Genomic DNA, 24,834 nt, shown 5'->3' on the forward strand with positions numbered 1-24,834 from the left:
AATCTGCAGCCGGGCCTGATGAAATATTTTTTACGATATTCCAGATACAGACTACCAAGGCTACAAACTCTTCCTAAAAAAGTACCAGCTTGGAGAGGGGGAAACAAAAATGGGTGCCAAAGGTCCACATAATTGACAAGCTCAAAGCAATCTATAAACACGCAATGAATACACGTTACTGATGTAAACATGGTTGATCTTGGCTCACTGTTGTTCCTCTTGACTGCTGCATGGCTCTAACTAGGGTTACCAACCACCCTCCTTTATGAGGGCATGTCTTACTTTTTGATGTCATTTCAAGCGTCCTCCTACGTTTTTCAAAATTCGACTTAGTCCTCCTTTTCAGGTTTCCGGAATTAATTTTCATTTTTTCTCGGGGAAATTTTTTTCCCACTTTAAAACATATATTTCTTCATTGATATGAGTGTTTTTGTGGTTTTTTCCCCACACGCATTCACCAATAGCCGTTGAAATTCGAAGAATTTTTTGTTTATACTTTTTTTAGAGGTTCTGTGAGTTGGGAAAAATTATTGTTGTGGTCAGTTATATTTATCGGAGTAGTGGCGCCATCTATTGGGAAAACTGGGATAAGTGCCGTCACTAAGGGTGATTACGCAGACATCCTCCTTTTTCATTTGTCGGTTCTAGTTATAGCCCCTATCAAGAAAGGGGCTTAAATATTTTGCGGCCCGGTGCAAAAAAAAAAAAAAAAAATTGCGGTCCCTCTGAACATTTTCATTACTCCAGGGTATCCACTGGCACTCTGGTGCCCGAGAACGACTGTAAAACTCCTTCGTAGTCATAAAAAAACGCCATTTGGCAATAAATATGGACATGGTGTCCGCTCTCCAGTGAAAAAATTGCAAGTGCGCCTCCAGGCCAGGGCCGCAACTAGGGGGGGGGGGAGCAGGTGGGTCTGATGCCCCGGGCGTTGAATCAGAAGGGGGCGCCGAATTCACCCTTTAACTGCTTCCTAATTACAAAAGGCGCGAAAGTGCCGGCTTGCCCCGGATGACAAAGTATCTAGTTGCGGCCCTGCCCCCAGGCACTTGAAGACTTGGGGCTGTCAGAACTAGAAAATCGATTATCTACCCAGGCCCTCAACCTTAGAGGTCCTCTATTTTGGACTGAATTTTAAGCTATTGCTTTGTCAAAATGTAATCAAAACATTTTCATCCCCCCCTTTTGCGACCTCAAAAATTTAGCGGCCAGGTGCGACCGCACCCTTCGCTCCGGCCCTGGCCACTATAATATTTATCAAGTTGCCTTAGTTCTAGTTGCCCCCTATATACAGTGGAACTTCGGTTAACGAGCTTAATTTAATTCGTTCAGCCAACGTGCTCGTTATTCGAATCAAACTTCCCCCTTAGGAAATCATGGAAACTCGATAACTCGTCCCACAATTATTCATTCAAATAAAAATGACTAATAAAAACCGGCATTCAATCAATAATTAACACAATAATAATAAAATATAAATAATATAAATAACGCCATAAACAAACATACAATACGATAATGTTTACAAACATTATTGACAATTAACTTACTCAAAACGAATATTGTTTAGGATGATTTACAGACTCACTTGTTGTTTGCAAACTTATTCTTTTTGCTTGAATTTCAAAAAGAACCTTATCCAATGACACTCGCTTTTGTCTCCTTTTTAGGATTTCTAGGAAATGAAGAATTGCAGTGTTCGTTGGACAGATTCATTGCTCGCACACCGCTACAGCTTTATTTGGGTCCGGTTCTTTTCTACTGAGTTTTACACAAGATTCCCACACCCTACACATCTCTCTAACCTCATTTTATATGAGGGATATCTCCTTACTTTTTTCTTTCTCAGTTGAGATACCGTCCATAAACTCTTGCTGGTGCGTGCAAAAAAAAAGAGATCCATCACTTAGTTCTTGAATGAAATCCTCAAGCACCTCCAGTCCATGGTCTTCCCAAATCACACAATCTCTTCGACAAGCAGTGGCTCCTGTTCATGAGCTAGCCCTTCAAAGTCACGTGTGTGAGCGGAAGCAAAAAAGCATCAGCTCAGTCGCAGGGCCGTCTTAAGAGTATCATGGGCCCCTGGGCCAATTGATTTTTCTGAGGCCCCTCTTCGCTTGAGGCCCCCGGCCCGTGCCCCACTGCTCAGTCGTGATAACGTGGAAGTAAATGAACAAAGTGCAAAATTTTTGCACGAACCATCACTCGTTAACAGAAGTTCCACTGTGATTTCACAATGTGAAAAATACTTCCTTGATGAAGAGCATACTGCCATCTAGTTTTTAGGGATGATACTATATGCGAGTTTTGTTATTATTATTCTTCTGCATAAATATTAGATGGCAGCAGTTGTTCCATAATGGCTTCACTCTTGGGATAATGTTTTCTTGATGACATGAAATTATTGATATCCAAAAACTGAGCGAAAAAATAATTGGTGAAGGGCCACGAGCCCCTAGGAGGTCATGACAGGGCCCCATAATTTAGCAGGGTACGAAAATTTTTAAAAAATCTGACTTTTTTTTATTAAAATTGACTGCCTATTAATTAAAACAAATCTTGTTAATCATTAAGAAAGCATGTTTTCATATCACCTAACAGTTTTTTTTCACCTAATCTCTCAAATTTTATTAAGCATTAATGAATAAACTACAAGCAAAAAATGACAACACCAAAAAATCTGTGTTTGTGTGACATGAAAAGTCGTTGAGCATGAATTAACTTTTATTTAAGTGCTTTTATTCATGAGCTTCTCTCCCCCCCATTAAAAAAGGGTTACCAACCGACCTCCTTTTTGATTTCATTTCAAGCATCCTCCTACGTTTCGTAAAATTTGCCTCTTTTCCCGGGCTCCTTTTGAGGTTTCTAGAATTATTTTTCATTTTTTCTGGGGAAATTTTTTCTTCCACTTTGAAACAAATATTTCTTCATTGACATGAGTGTTTTTATGTTTTTCCCCCACGAGCATTCACAAAATAGCCGTCGTAATTCCCAGAATTTTTTCCGTTTCTGCTTTTATTTAGTGGTTCTGTTTTAGAGTTGGGAGAAATTCTTGTGTTAATGTCCGGTTTTATTGGTTGGAATAGTGGCACCATCTGTTGGGAAAATTGGGATAAGCAACATGACTAAGGATGACTTCCTCTTTTCTCAGTATTTGGATATGGTAACCCTACACTAAAGTGAATGTGTGGTGGCGACTCAATATCACACATATGGTGCAGATATCTGATTAACTTTATGTCCAACGAAAAAATCATTCAGCATCAACTAAATGAAACAAATTCTACTGACAAGATTCTTTCTTGCATAATTGTGGATCCTTTCATGTTTCATACCTGCTGAAATGTTCGTCAGAGTGGAAAGACGATAGCAGACGAAGTGAATTTATTGAATTATTACATTTAATACACATACACACATTATAAAGGAAGAAGCACGAAAGAAATAGATGTTAACACATTGGCTACATGATTACGGATGCTCGAGAGAGCGAGAGACACAGAAGCAGAACAGACAGCAATCTTAAAAACCTTGAACATTATAAACAAAGCACAGAATAAGGTCTATTAGATGCTGCCATCTATATTAACGAAATAGATCACAGCATTTCCGATTTGCATGATGTTACTTAATAAATAGTTTACACATTTTTATTGTTTCACAGATTTAATGAGTTTTGGTGAAAAAACAAGAAAATTTTAATACAAAAAGTAAAGTTGAAAGCCTAATTATATTTATGTTGGTACAAAATCTATTATTTTGACTATATTACTTCATATTTTGAATCAGCAATTAGGGCACAAAATTCAAGGCTTTACATAAAAAATTATTCCACTGTTTTTTAATTAGAACCATAATGTCACATTGTATTGCACTGAAAATACTTCATGCAGTTTAGCTAATTGCTAAGTTTAACTCCCTACATTTTTCTATTTTTTTCCTATTTTTTGCTATTTCTTCCACACATAAAATCTAGAAATTGAGCAGCTTTCTTTCTGCAATGTACCTAGGGGTTAAGTTTAAGCCTATATTTTCCCAGAAGATCTTCTATACTTCTTTTAATCACGAACTTTACCACACATCAATAACATGCATACCATACAAGGTTACATTTACTTCAATATCGTTGGATTTATGTAAAGAAAAAACAAAATTTAAGTTTTGTGATTTAATTTGTGATTTTATTCACAAAATTTCACAGCATTTTTTTTACAGAAAATAATCTTGTACTAACTTTATTTAATTCGTTTCATTTATATAAGTATCATGCGTCCCTTTCCATATGATACGGTATGTATGTCTAGTTTATTTCTAAATCTTCTTATTCAATAATTAAATATGATTAAATTAAATAATTTAATGAATTTCTTCTAAAGTAGTTTGGCATATTTTACTAATATGATATTCATAAATAGCACTGTAAACAGGGTGGTCATTTCAACTTTTTCCGGGGGGGGGGGGGGTGGGGAGCAAAGCATGTGTACTCATTGTATGTTGTATGTACATATATACGTATATACCATTTTTAGTGTATTTTCAAAAGCCGGGGGGGGGGGGCGGCAACAGCCACCCCTGCTCCCCCCCCCCTAAATGACGGGACTGACTGTAAATATTTCCAAATCTTACTTTACCTAACTCTTAAACCGGAATTTTTGCAGCCGCTGCACATTAAACTTATCTGGATTTGATTATATTTGCTTCTGCCATACATTATTTGGAAAGTGAGCAGGGCAGCAACTGCTCGCCCACTTCTGATATCAACACATTGCTTGTCTTGTGATTAATCATTTCATCTAAATTAAAGTTGGCCCACACTGAGCTTTTCCAAAATTCTTGCTCCTTAGACATGTTGTCTGACTGAGAAGCAAGAATCTTGAACAAGCTCAGTGTGGGGGCCACACTTAATTTCGATGAAATTATTAATCACAAGAGCGAGCAATGCCACATGGATGGTGCAGAGCCATTTATTAGTTGATAGATATTTACCAAGTCAAGTCTTACTTATTAGATGATCGATGCTTGACTTTCACATCTCCCTGAACCAAAGCATGGTAGACTAAAGTAGAGCAGACATAAACAAAACCAGTACAAGAAAAGTGTCAAATGCATTCCCCCAACAAACTGTTAAACATAAAGAGATGGTATATGGTTTATACTGATGGGTATCAGTTTCGGCATTAACATAAGGAAAATTCAATTTCTCAGTATGTTAAACATGAGTCTGGAGCGCAAATGTAAATGCCTATTTCAAAACAGCAGTTCCTCTACAGCAAAGGTTTTCAACCTTTCTCCAGTCGCGAGCACCACCTGTATTTGTCATCAAAACTTAACATATGAATGCATGAAATCAGGATGATTTCAATTCTTGAATGCAATTTTTACAAAGTGTTTCAATTGGAACGGTGATCAAGTTCTTGTGAGCACGAAATCGCACATGAACATCAAGCATTCTGGGTACTTTAGGGAGCACTGTGGTGCTCACGAGCAATAGGTTAGAGATGCCTGCTTTACAAGGTGAGAAGAGATGTGAAACTAAAACACACTTTCCTGACTAGATTTTGCTATTTGATGTGAAATTAACTTTTTATGAAATCACTGGAATCCACCCAAATCGATTTCATGTCAATGTCAAAAACTAACAAGCGTTTACACCCCCCAGCAAACGGATAGGTACTGCCAGAAATCCCTTAGCTTATCCCTTATACCCCCTACCCAGAATTGTTTATTTTCAGCCGAGAAACAGCTTGATTTTATTGCTCTACATTGGTTTTTCCTTCCACAGCCTGAAATAGTGACTAAATGGTTTCAGCTCAGTCTGGCCATATTCCCCAGTCAATTGCGGGGTAAATTCCCAATAAAAAGTATACCACTGTTTGACGACTATTTTTTCATCGCCAGATCCGATTCAGAACCTATCATTCAAATTATAAAAAAACCATGCATATTTTAGAGACAGTGAGGACCACGTTGGCAAAATATCACTATTTTGGCATGGTTGAAAACTTGGCAACATAAAGGTATACTGTATATTAAGACTTTACCTCAGATATACTGAAAGCACCTTCGCTTTATGTACAGTCAATGCTTGTTACAACCTCAAGTTATACTGTAGCAGCCAATCTGTTACAAAGTCCCAAATGTTTTCATATAAAGAAGACTTAGCTATAAATTTTTCCTTTCAATATACTGTACTGTTTGTTTTCGACAGAATGGGGGTTGGGGTGTTGCAATGAGCGCCAGCAGTAGTGGCCTGAGAATACAATAAAACCTTTCTGAAGGGTCACCTTCACTTCACAGAGAGCATTGGAACCCTTTGGAATTATATTTCCCTGACACAGAATTCTTCCTTTGAATACAGTGAAATGTCATGGAATGATACTCAAGAGACAAGGAAAACCTATCATGATAGGTGGATTATATTAACCTATGAAAAGTGCATAAGCGTATCACGAACACAGATTAATATCATTGTACAGATGATATCGTCATGGAGGGATCATTAAGGAAAGATATAGGCTTTCCACTGAATCAGTTTTTTTACTAAGAAGCCACTTCTTTGAAGGTCCAACTTATGTTTAGGAACAAGTGGCGACTCCTTCAAGGAGATTTCCTGTATTTATTATTATTTATACAGTGAATAAATTCAAGGTTGGATGAAGTTGATTTTTTGTCGTTTCCAACTGCAAGGCATGGACATGAATTGATCTCTGAGTTCAAAAGTCTCATCACAGAGAACAACAGACCAACAACAGTACAAATATCCAATCTTTACACTTCATTCATAGTTTGAAGAATAGATGGCGGCTGGAGGCAAATTTATGGTGGTTTTGTCACCTGTAGGCTATACAAATTTTGCCGCCCTTTTACCTATTTCCCATTCTAGCCTAATTTTCTTGATCTTCCATTCCTCAAATTTGCCAGCCTGGCTATAGCCTGTTTAGCAACCTCCCACATGGATATGCCGCCTGTAATCTATTGGTTGCTCACATGCTTTCACACTCTTTAGGTCCCTCTTTTTTTGTCCCTTGCTCACTAGATCACTGTTTTGATCACTCACATGCTTGCTTTGCACACTCTCTATGTCACTCTTGTGGTTGATCATTTGTTTTCACATCTATCAGGTCACTATTTTTGTTCTTTACTCAGCTGCTTAGTTAGGTCGCTGTTTTGGTTAATCATATGCTTGCACACCAGAAGCGGGTCTATGGAGGGGGTGATTGGTTTGATCACCCCCCCCCCCCACAAGCAAAATGTGAATATGATAATATTGCATTTAATAAATCTATTAAAAATTACTTGTATCAATGTTTTGTGTAAATAATAAATTCAAGAAAACTTTGAGTAAAAATCTGGAGCTTTTTCTCAAAAAATGTTGGGACAGAAAGAAAACCGTGATTGTCACGGAAAATACAGGATAATGCAGGACGTATGGTCACCCTCTCCTTTAAAAATTGCCCCTCCCAACAGCAAGCTCTAGATCTGCCCCGGTTGCACACTGTTTTGGTCATTTTCATGCTTGCACTGCACACTATCCATGTCACTCTTTTTGTCAATCCTATCCTTATACACACTCTCTAGGTCAGGGGTTCTAAACTTTTTCCACCCGTGGTGCCTCCTTTCCCTATTCAATGCTTATCCGCAAGCTTCACTGGCTCCCCAGAGCTGTCACACCACCCCTGCCAAATGTTGGAGGCGCACAATTTGATAACCCCTCCTCTAGGTTATTCTTTTGGCTGCTAACTCACCAGGTTCCTTGCTCTTACATCACTCTCATACTTACACACTCTCTGGCTCTGGGTCACTCCATATGAACAAATTCTCTGTCACTTTTTCTGTCACTCATTCTTTCGGCACTTTGCTCTCTCTCTCTCTAGATTACTCATGTGCTTGTATGTACACCCTTTAGGTAAATTTTTTGGTCACTTACTGGTGGTGGTCTCTGGCTATCAAGGTACAGGCAAATTTATGGTTTTGCCACCTTTTTGAAATTTTACTTCTAATTTTCTAGACCACTAATTCTTCAAATTTTCGGCCACCAGATTTAAATAGTACCATGACATCCTACAAGGGTAGAGATGACAGGGCTACAATAGGGCGGGGGGTCCAGGACAATTCTTAGTTTTTCATTTATTTACGCAAAACTTCACTATACAGGGGCCTGTCAAAGATCCCAGAATGGGGGCCCTGCTGTAGGATGTGGGTGGCCATGGTACATAACAAATTAAGCATCGCTGATCCTAGTTATAAGAAAACTTCACACATTGGAAAATTCATGACAAAAAATTCACAGACAACAGTTTGTCACCAGTGAGTGAGTAACCGAACGAGCTGATGCATATACAGTCGAATCCCATTATAACGAACTCCAAGAGACCGAAGAAATCGATTTGTTATAACGAAATTTCATTATAAAGGAATTTCAGGTTGTTTGCATTGTTCCTATGTAAACTTATTTGAGGGATTAGAAAAGTGTTCATTAAAACGAGATTTTGGATATAACGGTATTCGTTAAAACGAGATTTTCGATATAACGGTATTCGTTAAAACAGGATTCGACTGTACTTGTTATGTTACTTACTCATTCGGCTAAGATTCTGTAAGTGAGGTTGCACCAAATTTGGTGATTTCCAATTTCACCAAGGTTTTGCCCCTTGTCAAAGGGCAAGCATCTTGCTTGCCAAACATGTTTGACATCATGAAAATCAAGATTCCCACTCTCCCACCACCCCAAAAAAAGTCTGGCAATTCTTGTTTGGGAAGCTAGAACATTGTGCGAGGAGAAATGCTCAAACCATCAAAGAAAGTATTGGCCAAAGGATTTATATACAACCCATTACATTTGGATTTCGTCTTCCTATTCTGGCCAAATTTCTTGGTGCAATCCCTGTTTGAAAATATGCTGTCACACATTTCGGGCATGACACTATTATTTCTTTCCAAGTATCATGCAGACTTTGATCAAAAACTGAAGCGCTTTCTCATCTAACTGAAAAATGTTCTCTATGAAAATTTTGACACACTCACATGCAAAAAAATGCATGATCACCAACAAGGCTTTGTCAAAATTTCAATGATGACAAACAATAATGAGACCTAAGATGCTTGTGATAACAATGATGCTGGTGAAAATAAGAAATGAAAATGGTGCTAAAATAGATAAGGATAGCACATCGCCATGAAAAGCAATATTGTTGCCAATCAAAAATTTTGAAAGAGCAAAAGCACCAAGGTAATCAGTTGACAGCAAAAAATAATCACCAAATTTGGTGCAACTACACTTATAGAATCATATTCACTAATATGAGTCAGTGACTGTATGAATGAATAAGAAGTGAGTACGTAATAGAGGTGAAAATTAAGAAATTCCCAACTTTCCAGTGGTGACAAGACCCGCTAAATTCAATGGCCGCTGACAAACATGACGGAAAAAACACACACATATAAAGTAAAAACCTTGTTAAGTCGTCACTCTGGTTAAGTTGTCATTTTTCTTCAGACCCTTCCAGCTCTCATAGACCACAATGCTATTAAACCCTCGTTTACTCATCGCTAATTTGGGTTAACTCGTCACTATGAAAAAGTTTGAGAAAGATGAACAGACTATTTTTATGGCTTCCATTAAAAAAAGAGCTTGTTAACAGCATTACCATATGCTTAAAAGTCACCATAAAATTCTATATACCCAAACGGAACAGTTTAAGTAACGAAAGTTACGTTGGGGAAGTTCATTTGCTGACTAAGGTTTTTGGAACGTTGGAGACTGTTTAAGCTAGATCTCACTTCTGCCTGGGCTCCATTGGAGAAACTGGAGAAGGCGTGAGACACCCAAGCTCTGTTGCAAGAAGCAACGTAAGCACTTCGTTGCTTGGAGGGGGGGGGGGGCATCTCCGGCAAAACCAAAATTTATTGATGTGTCAAAGATTATATATAGTGCAAGGAAATCAAAAATTATGTAAATCGAAGAATCAAATTAATCAAGTCAAAGGGCAATGGCTACAGATAAATTATCAATGAACTATATTAATTTAGGGCTTGAAATTTACACAAAGTATCTTTGTTGAAAAAAATCAGACAGTTTTTCCCAAGTTGAGGTTTTCTGTTCACTTTTCCCTGCCCAGAGCCCCTCCACCAAGTCAAAAGTGTTCGAGATTACTTTGTAGTTGCATCATGAACTACTGATGAATAATTAAAACACTAACATTAAATTTGATGTATATGTAAAATTAATGTGCAATAGAGAGTTCTGTTGTGAAGAAAAGCTACTTATTCGAACAGTTGCTCTGTTAGTCTATAAATTAAAAATTACTAGTATAAATCAAAGTGTACAGTACATTTCACCACAATAATTTAAGTAATAAGAGATAAAAAATTGCTTTTTTTTTTCTTTCGCAATCTATAAATTTTACTAATATTGTTATTTTGATTCATACTTTAATAAATGTCATATTACTCTAAACTGACGGAACTCCATTCAAGTCGTCACTCTGCTTGAGCCGTCATAAAATTTTTCGATAACTTGAGGTGATGACTTATCGAGGTTTTACTGTATAACCACTAGTTTAAGCATTGCCTCCTTTTCTTTTGGGGTATGGAGATAGCTCTATAAGATGGGGTATACTGAGGAATCTCTATTCATCCACTGTTTAAAAGTTTTTTCAGTCTCAGCAACATCTTTCTTTTTCCCACAAAAAAAAACCCTACTGCACTATAGAAACAAATTTTAACCCCCCCCCACCCTAAGATATATGAGCCTACAGACGAGATATTTCATCCCAACAAATAGAAGAAATTCATTCTATTTCTTCTATTTTTTCCATATATTTCCTCCTGTTTTCAACACTTTTCTTTTATTTCGATATTAATAGCTCTCCCTGTTTTGTTTTTTTTAAAATCTCTTTCCTTATCATAGTGAAGCTTCGATATAACTCTATGAACAGGAATTTGTTTTTATATTTTTTTACTCCTGTTTAATGATTTTTTTCCCATATATAATGTATCTTCCTTCTATATACAGTTGACGCTCGTTACAACAACTCCCCCCCCCCATATTACAGAGACCATTCCATTGCAATGACTGGTAGAATAAGTCACAAATGCTTTTTCATAGAATGACAATCATATACATTTCACTTTCTCCGATATAACCCTCACAATAGAATGTCTGTTTTCGATGGGACAAAAAAGAGGGTCGTTATATCGAGCGTCGACTGTATTATTTATATATATGAGAGAGAGAGAGACGAGACATATGGAGGGGGGGGGGGGGTAAGGGCGAAAGAGAAATCTACTTCACTGATCTTTTTCCCCTTCTATTTTCAACATGCGAACAAGAAAATAAAGTTCATAAGTGTTTTTTTTTGTACTTTGAATACAGATTCAAAATTTCCGGCCAAAAGCCAGTACATTAAGGAAACTACAATTACTAATTGTAGTTTCCTTACCGTACAGGCTAATTGTAACTATAATTACAAATTAAAAAAGAAAACTGGTGGTGAATAGAGAAAAAAAAAATCTCCACTCTTGAATGTCTGTTCGCCACTGGTGGCGACAGTAAATTTTTACCTTTAATAAGTAACCACACGAGTGACCATGTGAGTGGATGAGTAAGTAACCCCATCAATGGCAGTGTGAGTGACCATACAAGTGATAATGTGAGGGCATGAGAAACCAAATGACAGTATAAATGATCAAGTGAGTGAGTTTACGAGTGACTCACTCCGTGTATGTAACTTAGTCCATGAACGGTGAATAACCGCCATCCCCCTTTAAATACGGATCTGATGGCAACACTATCACTAAAACTCACGCCAACACTAGATACCTACTCATACTGTTAGGTATACATGCACATTTCCAGCACAACTCATTCAGTAGTAAATTGCGCATGGCAATAGACCGGAGTTGTGCTCGGTTTAAAATAGAGAAGTAAGAGAGACGAAACTCACAGCTCTGTAGCATCTCTGTGAGCGACTCCAAAGCAGCTTTCTCAGCTACACTGAATCCAGCTTCATAACAAGCGCTGCTGACAGCCGCGAAAAGAATCTTCCGGCGCGCCGAGGAACCAGTCGTCAGATCAGCGCTAGACATTTCCAAATTTCTCTCTTCACCAGACCATAAAGTTCGCAAGAATTACCAGAAAATGATGTTTATACTCGATAACACCAATCAAAACAATTCAATGGACGTCGCCATCTTGATTACGAAATACACAACGATGAATTGATGATGCTGTTTGTCAAGTCTCGTCTGCTAACATAATTTTTCTTTTTAAATAATACCAAATCATGTTTTTGAAAGGGAAAAATAGTGTTTGAGTGAAAAAAAATAATTTTCTATTTTATTTTTATATTTCTTTCCGAAAATTGTGAGAATAAAAAAAAATAATTCGTTGTGAAATATTTTCGATCGATCGATCCAGTAAGACCGGTTTTTCTTGATGTCATTACGTCACAAACATCGTCTGCGCCGGCACTTTTCCTCTACTTCCAGCAGACCCAGCAGAGATCTTGTCTTGTTATCGTGTACATATCACATTCATTTTTTAAAAAGATATTTGTTATCTCACGTTATCATTTAAGGGATAACCCGAAAGCTTGTGAAATTTCGAGCTCTACTGATTATTCAAGTATCGCTTATCGTTATCATTATTAATTTACGTCAAAACTTTAAAGTGATAATATTGCCCCATCATCGTGGCTGTATTCATTCGCCCTACTTAGATCTTTTCAAGGAAGTTTGAAAGCATAGTCGTAAAATCTTGTATATTTGCGCCTTCAAGGAAAGAAAGATGACGAAAATACAGTGTAAGTGCTTCCTATCATTATTTAATTAATCGAGTTTGTGGGGCTAATAAGTTGCTAGAAGTATAAGAAAAAATCTTTTCAAGAACAAGCGTGGGGCTAAGTGGGCATCAGCCCAGTGTGGCAAGTTCGGAGGAGAGGCAAATTATAGCACAGTGGGAAAAGCGTGACAAAGCCCTGAATCTGCCTCTGCCTAGACATCTATGCGTTATTGTTCAAAAGAGTGACCTATAGAGTATGCTACCATTTGAGCGACCAGAAGAGTTACGTAGAGAGGGTGATCTAGAGAGTGAGGGTTCAAGTCAGTGATCTAGAGAGTGAGGGCTGATGCTTGTTCATTAGTCGGTGATTACTTTGAAGAGTGACTTATAGTGTGTTCAAGCATGTGAGTGACCTAAATACTGATGTGGAGAGGGTGATCTAGTTAGTGATCATTCAAAAGAGTGTGCAAGCACGTGAATGACAAAAATAGTGTGGGGGAAAGTGAGCAACAAAAAAAGTAGAGGGGTATAGAGTGGGGAAAGAAGTAACCTATAGAATGTGCAAGCATGTGAATGACCACAAGAGCGGCCCACAGAGTGTACAAGCATGTAGTTGCATGTTGAGCAACAAAAATTGTGTTCTAGAAAATGAGAGGCTAGAGAATTACTTAGAGGAGTGTGTAAGCATGTGAGTGACTAAAACAGTGTGTGCTTAGGAGTGAGAAAGAGTGTGTCAAGGGAAGTCACTAAAAAGTGATCAAGAGAGCAAGGAACTAGATCAGTGAGCTATCTAGAGAGTGCATAAGCATGGAAGTGACCAAGGAAAAAAGTTTTGTTCAAGAGAATTTAAAAAATCTATAGAGATAAAATTATAAACAGATATGCAAAGTTTCAGAGGCAGGACTATAAGTATTAAATGACAAAATAATAAATTTTATACCCAATATATTTCTCCTAAGTTGTTGGGGACACAATTTAGGCCAAGTTCATGAAAATGATTCAAATGTGCTATGTCAATTTTGGTCTTTAAACCTTACTTTTTGATTACAAGCCCAAGAGCAGAATGTTTTGTATTGTTCTGCAATGAGCCCTCGACTGACTTAAATTTTCTTCAATAAAAATTCCTGTAATAGTGTCTTCTAAACTTTTCTTAAAATTCTTTCAGGTTCTGTAACATATGTTGTAGATTTCGGTATATTCTGCTTTGGGGATTACAAGTGACGAGAGCTTCAGAAATAATTGTAGATTAAATTCTAAACATTTTATTTTAATTTATCTACAGGTGGACCAGTGGTTGAAGTTCAAGGAGATGAAATGACAAGGTAGTCATAAACTACTTATATTATTTTTCATCTGGTGGAGATAACCATTCCCCCACATGTTTACTGACATAATATTTATGAAATCATATAAAACAATTTTTCATATATATAATATATATTTCTTTTTGTATTTTCCCAATAGGATTATATGGGAACTGATCAAGGAGAAATTAATTTTCCCATTCGTCGATATTGAACTGCATAGTTTTGACCTTGGAATCGAGCACAGGGATGCAACAAATGATCAAGGTTTGAACTTTTTAAATATTCTATCACTTGTACAAGGACGTAGTTGGGGGACGGACGGACTTGGGGGGGTCTGTTCCCCCCGAAATGTGAGAAAATGACAGAAAAAAGGGAAAAAGATGTCCAAATCCATTCTATCACTTTGGTCCTCCCGAAATGAAAGTGGTCCCCCTGAACTAAATTTCTGGCTATGCCCCTGCACTTATAATTTTTTTAAATAAAATTTGTATTTATTCCCTAGAACAGTTCTTAAGGGGGAAAAAACTGAAAAATTTCATTAGTAAAGCATCTCTCACTGAGACAATCTAGTCTTGATCAGCACTTTCAATTTTCATGCATGTCAGATAAATTGCACTGGTGTTCATAAACTGAGGGAAGGTCACATATTTTACGTAAGAAAGTTGCTTAAAAGTTTATGGTTAATGTATCAATTTTATATCCAAGCAGATGTAACAGAAATTTATTTGTAAAAAAGAAGAGATTTTTGTGCTACACTGGTAGTGCATGCCAGGACTGGATGAATCACAAAAAAATATGAGCGTCAGAATAATTTTTTAGGCACCAAAAAGATTTTTACCCCTAGAAAAAGGTCCAAAATAATGTCTTTTGACTTTTTCAGGGCATAATGACCTTTCATGCTACTACTAAACCCATGCTACTAAACTACACTACTAAACCCCTTTCATGCTGACAGAACATCAATATAAATTCTAAACATTTTATGCTGCTCTCAGCCTGCAATTTATTAACTACTAAAGAAAATTGTAGGCGCCATTACCAATTTTTTAGTCATTATATCAACCTGGTACCTCTCCAGCCCAGGTGTATAAAAAAAAAAAAAAATCTTTTTTTTTTGTGTCTAAGACAAGGCAGGAACAAAACATTCACAGTACTTGATATATTGAATCTTGTCAAAGTTTTACCCAACCCTTATTGCAATGCACTAATTGCATTTGTTATGCGAGCTCTACAAGCCAGGTCTAGATAAACCATACTATATCAGTCTCAACCAAACAATGACCATTTTATAAAAGTCACACAGCAGGTGCAAATCATCTAATTTTTTTTGATGCAACAACACACCAAGGGAATCTGGCTTGTCTTTGTCTGATGCACTTTATTGCTCAGATTGCCATCAAAATTGTGCAGTTTGCATGGACATTTATAAGCTTTTTTAATTTGAAATGTATTTTTCTATGCTATTTCGTATATATAGCTCAATAAGCTTTTAGTTTTTATTTGCAATGTTTTTTATTGCTAACCGTTAATTATAATTTTGTATTTTCTGCTTTATTTACAATAAGGTAAATAAGCAGAAAGTACAAAATTCATAATGCATTTTGATAATAGTGGGTGTTGTCTTCAGAGGAAAAATATATCACGCATATTATTCATGCTGACGGAGTGATCCCACTTGGGTTGAATACCAAATCTTAATTCTCAGTTTCTGTTTGGAAAAAATTGATTTATTATCATTTAAATCAACACCACCAATCACAATGGCTTAGATTCATTATGAGTGGGAATTCTAAGAAAATTTTGATAGGCCAGTCAGGTAGCTCCAGTTTGCAAGTGGCCAATCAGAGTGCTGCATTAGTCTTAGAGGCAGGCTTTCCGCTTCATTCTGACCACGACTTTTGAAGTGAACAGAGGTACTTTTTCCGTTGAGCAACTGAGAGTTAAGATTTGGGGATCAGTTAAGATTTGGGAAAGATCAAGTGGGATCTTTAGTCAGTGTCATTAGTAGTTATATATTCTTCCTCTGAAGATGACACCCATTGTGGGTCGAAATAAATTTGAAATTTTGTATTTTTTACCTATTTGTTTTAATTTCTTAATATTCTTGGGCAAAGTTTATCTACTCTTCCGTGTTTTTCATTGGTTTTAATAAGTTAGCATAGCTACATTTTTTAACCCTGTTATAGAGCATCCAATGTCGCGCCAAAAATTTTCAGTGAAAAAGTCTTCAATTTCTTGGAATTTTACATTTTAAACATTGATTCAACATAACACTGAACTCATTATAGTGCCAAAATTCTGTGAAATAAATGGTGGAGTTAAATCAGAGTTCGACTGTATTTTCTGCTATGCTAGTTATAATCTATTTTACTGATCTTAGCCAAAACATTGTCAACTTCTAAACAGAATTCAGTATATCTAAAAATAATTTTTCTTTTATTTAGTAACAATTGATTGTGCAAATGCCATAAAGAAATACAATGTGGGCGTAAAGTGTGCCACGATCACTCCAGATGAGCTCAGAGTTAAAGGTTAGTAATATTTACCTGAGATCACAAAAATTAGTTATCTTTTAAATATTGTTTTTGGTAGAGTTAACTGTAGCAGGAACAATATTTTAAAGATAACTCTAGCAGGAACAATATTTTAAGGATAACTCTAGCAGAAACAATATTTTAAAGATAACTCTGTTATCTTTTACTCTAAGTTATCTTTTAAATATTGTTTCTGCTAGAGCGTTGGAAATAAGTTGTTTCAAATGAGGTGTTTTTCCTATTACAGAATTTAATCTAAAACAGATGTGGAAGTCACCAAATGGCACAATAAGAAACATCCTTGGTGGTACAGTATTTCGGGAGCCTATACTCTGTAAGAATATTCCACGTCTTGTGACGTGCTGGAAAAAACCTATCATCATTGGTCGTCATGCATACGGTGATCAGGTAAGACTCGAAAGCATGTTGCTATGACCGTGAAACTATGAATTTGATCAAAATATTTGATTTAAAAAAATGGGATTAAAATTGTTATAAAATACAAATAGTTATTTATTCCCCCTTTTCCATGTGTATATTTCTCAATTTACTTCTATTTCCTTACATTTTTCTTTTGATAACAAATACAATAAAAATTTAAATTTTTCTCAATGTCCCACTCTGTATATCCATATAAATCAATATAACACAATGTAACTAACCTGTTTATTATTATTCCAGTATCGTGCTACAGATTTTGTGGTTCCTGGACAAGGAAAACTTGAAGTGAAATTCACTCCAGCAGATGGTTCTGCAGCAATATCTCACACTGTATTTGAATTTAAAGATGGAGGTGGTATTTCACTGTCCATGTACAATACCGATAAGGTAACTATTTCTTGAAACTGATTATTAGTTTCTGCACACATTATTTTTTATTCTTTTTACAACCATGAGAAAATTGATGACAGGAAACATGGTATTGCAGGTTATACCAGCCTTGAACTGATGTCCTTGGCAGATATTTATATTTCTTACCAGATTTCAGCTGTCTCATTCTAGTAATTAGTCATATAAGGTCTGATCTAAAAAGTAATTAGGCTAATTAAATTTTCACAATATGCACTTATTGGTAATCAAAATGAACATATTGTTTAGCATAGCCCTTCTCTCATTTGATGCACGGTTGTCTCATCACCTCACCAACACAAACATCAGGAATGTATGAGAGAGAGCCTCTTCAAACTGCCTACATCACACAGCTATTAGACAGGAAGTACACTCCTGAGAGTGTGTTACAAAAGATATGAAATGTGAATGAAATGGAAACCATGCTAGGTAGGCCATTTCTAGTTTCATTAATATCATCTGTAATCTCAGTGTCAAAGCCTGAAAAATCTCTGACTATGACACAAGCTGGCCATGATATTTTCCAAGTCAAATTCACTATTCTCATAATCACTTGTTACCAAGCTTTGCCAACAAAAACAGTGCAATGTAGTTACAAAATAATATTTAACCTGTAGCATGTTTCTTTATTTTCTCCTCCTTTCAATGAAACTCATTTTTCTCTTCCTAGCGAAAATTAACCTATAGTGGAAAACTAGTGATCATATCAAGGGAAGAGATATTATTCTAGTTTTATTTTTTTCAAATGTATTCCTCATTTCAGAACAGGTTTTCAAGATGGTTTGCTAAATGCAAACTGGGAGATATATATGAATGGATATTTGTCATTATACAATAGCTCGCTCCTCCCCACCTTGAAATCTGACTTTTTACCATTTTCACTTGTTTTTATTGTTATTACCTATGTAGTTAGTATTTTAATTCTTTCTGTATTATAGTGGTATTGGTTTTAACAGTTTTCGTGAGAAAGGAAATAATTCATTAGGAGTGATGAACATGTAAATTTACAAACAAAATGGTTTATAAAACAGTGAATATACAGAAGTGTATATTTAAATTATTATTTAAATTAGTTTTACTGTACTGTGTCACATATGTATCAAATACACATGTTAACTATATAAACATCATTAGCCTTCTACAGTTAAGTGACACAGCATGAAATGTAGGCACAGATATAAAAAATAATTCAATCATTTATGCTTTATACATTGTACACATTTATATATATAAAATGAAAGTTATGAAAATTTAAAATTTGTCGAAACTCACCAATACCAGCGCCATAAGCACCAGTAATATGCAGTATAGTGAGAAAACATTGTAAAAATATCATTTTTTTTAATATGAAAACAGGAAACAAATTGTCAACTGGAAAGTAAAAATTGAACAATGAAAATTTCAAAAAGAGAGAGATACAATTCAAAAAAGAAATCAAAAATGAAAAAAGTTACAGTCAATGTCTAGGGCTTGTTTTATGTGTTCAGGGTGTTTTAGGTGTGTAGGCTAGTTTTTAAACCAAATTTTTGTTTGTTGTACAGAGGTTTCTGTTTATATTGTTATTTGTGTCCATAGTGTCCAAATTTTTGTGTGTTCAATAACCAGGATAAGGTGAAATAAACTAGATAAAATCATACTTTTACCATAATTTTCTGCGGATAATTGGTGTATACAAATTTTGCTAAGCATGCAAGCACCACACATTGGCTATCAACCTGCAAGAACCACACATTGGCTATCAACCTGCAAGAAATGAGGGAACAAATTTGATTTTCAAATTTTGCCAGTATTGCTTTTGCTTGTCTTTTTTTTTGAAATGAAACAAGCATTTAACCATTTTTTTTTGTCTTTTGGATAATTCAAGTTTTTTGGTAATCGGAGGTGGCCTCAGTCCCATCCACTTCGGATTATCACAACTTTACTGAAATGTTCATTGTAAATTTCATGGAGGTTATGTTAATTCAAACAAAATCTAATGTATGTTTCATATTATGTTTTAAAAATTAAAGCACTGTGATAGATAGGTAAAAAAAAATTTTTTTTACTATGGCATCATGTTGCTGTATGAAAAAATAAATTTAATTGATTGAGAAACATTTGAAAATGTCATCATGTGATTTCGGTTATCAGATTTAATACCATTGCTTTTCTTTTGTATGATAATCATTGTTTTTTATTATGAAACAATATTCTAACTTATTGTCAGATTATATTTGCAATCAAAATATTTACTTGTAGTATAATCTTTGGTTTTTACTTTTTTCTACAGTCGATCAAAGATTTTGCTCATAGTTCTTTCCAATATGCTCTGCAGAAAAACTATCCCTTGTATCTGAGGTGAGCCCTGTGATTATCAAATATCTCTATATTTTCAAACATCTATAACATAATTTTATACAAGACATTCTTTTTCATCACGCATCAACTCTGGTCATTTGGCTCAAGAGCCAACCCTTGCACTGCGCAGGCACCACTCTATAAGTGTCGGTGAACCTGGGGTGAATAATTGTCAAAAATTATGAAAAAAAAATTGTCTTTAAAGTTCTATTTACAATGTAATGATTCTCTAACATAACTAAACTGAATAAAATGTAGGATATGTATCAATATATTGGGAGTGGGTGAAAATCTGCAGCATATCCAGGACTTTTTGAGGTGCGTCTTGACACCTGCTCACTTCCCACATTTCCCAGTGTTGGTTGGCTAAATACGACAATAATAATGTGATCATCACGTATTGCTAAGAGATCTTTACAATCTGTCCAGGGAATTTGTTAATGCGTTAGTAGCCATTCATGCCCAAACCGTGATTCAAACCCAGACCTGCAGTCAGAAGCTAGCTCCCTAACCACTGGACTGCCAGGCGGCGTTCACTTTCTGTGGGTTTTTAAATGTCAAGTCTGCTATTCCTTTGAAAAATAAATGTTGCCATGGCAATCAGCAGACCTGTACAGGGCGGTCTTAAGAGCATCATGGGCCCCCCAGGCCAAATGGTTTTTCTGAGGCCCTACCTTGTAACTTCTAAAAAATTTCTACTGGATTTCATTTTTGTGAGGCCCCTCTTCCCTTGAGGTGCCCGGGTGGGCCTATATACACTTAGTTACATATCCATGCATAATGATTTAGAAGATAGGTGGCACCAACTACTATTATACACAAAAGTATAAAAATATCAAAAATTAAATTTTTTTATATTGAATAAATTATTAATTTTAGGAAGAAAACAATTGAACACTTATTCTAGGAAATTTTTATCCCATTTAAATTGCTGCTGTTCTAGACAAGAAATAATGCCCACAGCAAGCAAAAAGTGTCATCTTAAATAGACTGGTGTGAAAAATTCATCTAGAAAATATGGCAGCTTTTTTGATAAATTTGTTTTTTTTTCTTTTTTGTTAGCAATTCCAAATATTTTGTTTTAATTCATTGTTTTCTTCTTGTAACATACTTGCCTTATAACTTAATTTAAGCTGCTCTGAAATTGCTCCAAATCTAATATTTTGCTGCTCCAAAATAGATTCTATCTCTTCCCACCCAGGGCCGTCATTTCAACTTTTTCCAGGGGGGGGGGGGGAGGGGGCAATGCACACGTACTCAATGTATGTATATATATATTTGTATATATGTATACCATTTTTAGTGTATTTTCAAAATTCGGGGGGGGGGGGTGCCCCCTTTAAATGACGGGCCTGTTCCCACCCCTGCATGTCTGATCAATTCAGCTGCTGAGGTTGAAATAAAGGTGAATTTCTGTTTACGATTTAGTTGATGATTAGGTCCTTTCTTGTTTGAATGTTTGGCTATTTGGGGATTACTGGTTGAGGGCTAGTACAATAGCATAATATGTTATTTTGTAGGTCATTTCAAATTTTTCGAAGATTTTCCTTCTAAATATATCTTGGCTATGGTATTGGAATAGCTGATGTCGATTTATCATTTACCAGTTCTTCAGGAAAGAAAGAATATTGAAATAGGATAAAATGAATGATATTAAAGATGCAAATTTGGGTTTTTAATTTAAAAAAGCTTGCAAAATGCGTAAAAATGTAGGTCAAAAACATTTTTTTTAAACATTTTTTAAACATATAAATTTTGTTATAAAATTAATTTCCATAGTTCTTGATGTTTGCTTTGACTGTTGAAATAACGTGTATAATAAATATATCAGAAACAGGAATCGCATTATATTTTGAGGTTTGTTATAAGAAGGGTTGTCTCGCTCTCTGTAACTAAAATTTTGAATTTTTTTAAAATTCTGGGTACAGGTTTGAGATGTTATATCTAAAAAATGCTGTTTGAATTTTTGTTATTCAAAATCCTCACTTGATTTTACTCATCACATCTATTTTATATTTTTATGCATATTTAATATTTTTAGCACAAAAAATACAATTCTCAAGAAATATGATGGAAGGTTTAAGGATATCTTTCAAGAGATTTATGATAAGTATGTATTACTCACTACTTTTTTTATACTTTGATGATATGTATTTTTGTTTTGTAATTTCGCCTTATGTCTACCACTGTAACATTGTTTTGAAATAAGTTTTAATTTAAAATGCAGTTTGTATCAGCTGGAATTACAAAGCTCTAAGCAATTTTTAAAAATAAATTGAATGGAAGCTACTATTTACGTTGCCTTCCTTGCTTGCATTGCATCTCTCCTTTGGGATTGGTCGGTTGAGCAAGATTTTCTCTATTGGCTGAGAGAGAAGTTGCTACCAAGGTGTTTGGAGAATCCAGGGGCATAACTTTCATAATATTCTCTTTGCGAACACCCATGTGTTATCAAGAGACATAAAATATTACTGACACATTTTCAGAAAAACAATTGAAATTCAAAAGCACAAGAATTGCTTCAATAGAAAGGAAGAGAGGATGAAGAGATCAACAATACTTGGTTTACAGTCCTGAAAATGATGGGTGGCATCCACACATTATCGAGATGCTTTGGTAACAACTTCAGTCAATAGAGAAAATCTTGTTCAACTGACCAATACATCACAGTGGTGCAATGCAAGCGGGATAGGCCACCCAGAATTTACAAGAAAAGGAGAAATCCCCTTTGGGAGTTGAATTTCTATAAATCTCATTTTGGTGACCTCTATATTATAAAATACAATACTGACTGAATGTCATCTTTATAGCTTCAGCAGTTTGGGGTCAGCTATGATTGCCCCATATAACCTTTGAACAACACCACATCCATGACCCCCTTAGCGGTTAAATTTTGAAAAATCCCTCCTAGTGAGTCTGTGCATTACAAAATATAAATACTCATTAAATTTCATTATTATAGCTTCAGCGGGTTTGGCTCGGAAGGATTTTCCTGTATTCCCCGTGTGGCAAATCATTCACCAAGCCAGGGTTTTGTTCTTATATAACCTTTGAATACCCCTATGTCCTCCTTAGGGATCCAATTTCGGAAAACCCCTTAGTGAGTTTTTACATAATAAAATGAAACTACTGACCAAATTTCGTTTTTATAGTTTAAGCGGTTTTGGCTCAGCATGGTTTCTCTATATAACCTTTGAACACCCATTATGATCCTCTTAGAGGGTCGAATTAAAAAAAAAAAAACATATATCTTAGGGAGCTCTTACATCATTAAATGAAACTATTGACCAAATTTCGTATTTATAGCTTCAGCGGTTTTGGCTTGGCCGTGGTGAATCAGTCAGTCAGGACATGTTATTTTTTATATACACTCATGTCCATAAATTAAGAATAATTCAGAATCACACGGAAATCAAAAGTAAAAATTTCACCTGTAGAATTATCACACACATCTGCGAGAATGATGCCGATAGTACTTCACAATGACGAGAGTGTAGGGGGGGGGGTATGTAAGGAATGGTGACAAAGAAGTAAAATTGTTCACAAGAGTTCTGTAAGGCGCTCAGTGCCATAAGCGAATAGTTATGACACAGAGGACGCATGAGGATGATTTTTTACGTGGTAGAATTACCGGCCGCCTGGAATGTGGGCGTACTCAGATGGAAGTATCCGAGGAACTTGGAATTGCCCAAACTGTCATCTCTAGGCTTTGGCAACGATTCCAAGATAACGGAAATGTTAGTAGACGTTACAGTACAGGTCGCCCCCGAGTTACAACGCCGAATGAAGACCGGTATTTGGCAGCAACTGTCAAAAGAAGCAGATGGAGCACAGCATCCGACCTATCTCGTCAGCTATCTGCAGCCACGGGTACAACAGTTTCAAGGCAAACCGTGTACAGAAGTTTGGGAGATATTAGTCTATATGCTCGCAGGCCTGTCAGATGTGTTCCACTCACCGCAACTCACTGTCGGCAGCGATTAGCCTGGAGTAGAGAACATGCAATGTGGACATCGTCACAGTGGGCTTGTGTGATGTTTTCCAACGAGTCCAGGTTTAGCTTGCAGTCTGATTCATGTTGGACTTTTATATGGAGGACGCCAGGTACCCGTTACCACCAAGACAACATCATTGAACGACACTGTTACGGTGGTGCAGCATTGCTCGTTTGGGGTGGAATTATACTGGGTTCCAGAACAGATCTGCATGTTCAAACCGGAACCATGAAAGCCCAAATTTATCGGGACATCATTCTGGAACAACATGTACGTTTGTTTAGGGGTGCCATGGGCGCAGAATTTGTGTTTATGGATGACAACGCCCATCCTCAGCGAGCAATCATCGTAAACGAATGCCTTGAATCTGAGGATATAACCCGTATGGAATGGCCAGCATTCTCACCTGACTTGAATCCGATAGAGCATGTGTGGGACATGCTTGGCCGACGAGTTGCAGCCCGTCAACCACCTCCTGCATGTGTACCGGAACTTCGGAGAGCATTGCTTGCTGAGTGGAGTGATCTTCCCTAAGATCAGATTGATAATTTGATACTCAGCATGCCTAGGCGTTGTACGGACTGTATTTCATCGCATGGGAGACATACAATGTATTAACCATCATACCAACCATGTAATAGAGATATTTTTTACAATTGCTCCAGGGAGCAAAAATCGTAGTTTTTATGAATGGTATCATACATACACCATCGTTTTTGTTCTTTATCTTTTGTTTAATAAATGGGCTTTATGAATAAGTAATGTTTGTTTTGTTTCTGAACCTTTATTTGCTGGAGCTGGCATTATCTTTAATTTATGGGCATGAGTGTAGATAACATTGTTATTTTCACATTGTAACGAATCTATTTTTCCAGTATGGACATTTTTACTAACACTCTGTGGCCTTACAGCATATAATGCGTTTTGTTTGTTTATATGTTGTTAAAAGAAAATCTATCTTCCAAGAGAAGAGAACGCGAGTTGGAATGTGGCTTCCGTCCTGGAAGGTTGTCTGTTTTGAGTGTGCTTCG

The 24,834-nt window shown here is 36.2% G+C and overlaps 2 protein-coding genes across 3 annotated transcripts in view; one reads left to right on the top strand and one right to left on the bottom strand.

The window, feature by feature from the left end:
* The window catches only part of Taf8 (TBP-associated factor 8), a 120,420-nt gene extending 108,201 nt beyond the window's left edge, over nucleotides 1–12,219 (bottom strand). Inside the window, exon 1 of the mRNA XM_089232279.1 lies at nucleotides 11,946–12,219. Within this exon, the coding sequence (XP_089088405.1) occupies nucleotides 11,946–12,087 (142 nt within the window). The 5' untranslated portion in view covers nucleotides 12,088–12,219. The remainder of the gene's footprint in view (nucleotides 1–11,945) is intronic.
* The window catches only part of Idh (isocitrate dehydrogenase [NADP] cytoplasmic), a 47,710-nt gene that overhangs the window by 6,614 nt on the left and 16,262 nt on the right, over nucleotides 1–24,834 (top strand). Inside the window, exons 1-8 of one of the 2 annotated variants that reach the window (XM_089232276.1) lie at nucleotides 11,944–12,803; nucleotides 14,064–14,103; nucleotides 14,246–14,352; nucleotides 16,533–16,619; nucleotides 16,870–17,030; nucleotides 17,304–17,450; nucleotides 19,741–19,808; nucleotides 21,850–21,918. In XM_089232276.1, coding sequence (XP_089088402.1) covers nucleotides 12,788–12,803; nucleotides 14,064–14,103; nucleotides 14,246–14,352; nucleotides 16,533–16,619; nucleotides 16,870–17,030; nucleotides 17,304–17,450; nucleotides 19,741–19,808; nucleotides 21,850–21,918 — 695 coding nt within the window. In that variant the 5' untranslated portion in view covers nucleotides 11,944–12,787. Of the gene's footprint in view, nucleotides 1–11,943; nucleotides 12,804–14,063; nucleotides 14,104–14,245; nucleotides 14,353–16,532; nucleotides 16,620–16,869; nucleotides 17,031–17,303; nucleotides 17,451–19,740; nucleotides 19,809–21,849; nucleotides 21,919–24,834 lie in introns of those variants that run through there. The other variant, XM_089232277.1, reaches the window with a different exon arrangement.

This window comes from Pholcus phalangioides, unplaced genomic scaffold (genome assembly GCF_987345545.1).
Source record: "Pholcus phalangioides strain wild (caught in Gottingen) unplaced genomic scaffold, Ppha-v1.0 ptg000005l_1, whole genome shotgun sequence".
Classification (NCBI taxonomy): domain Eukaryota; kingdom Metazoa; phylum Arthropoda; class Arachnida; order Araneae; family Pholcidae; genus Pholcus; species Pholcus phalangioides.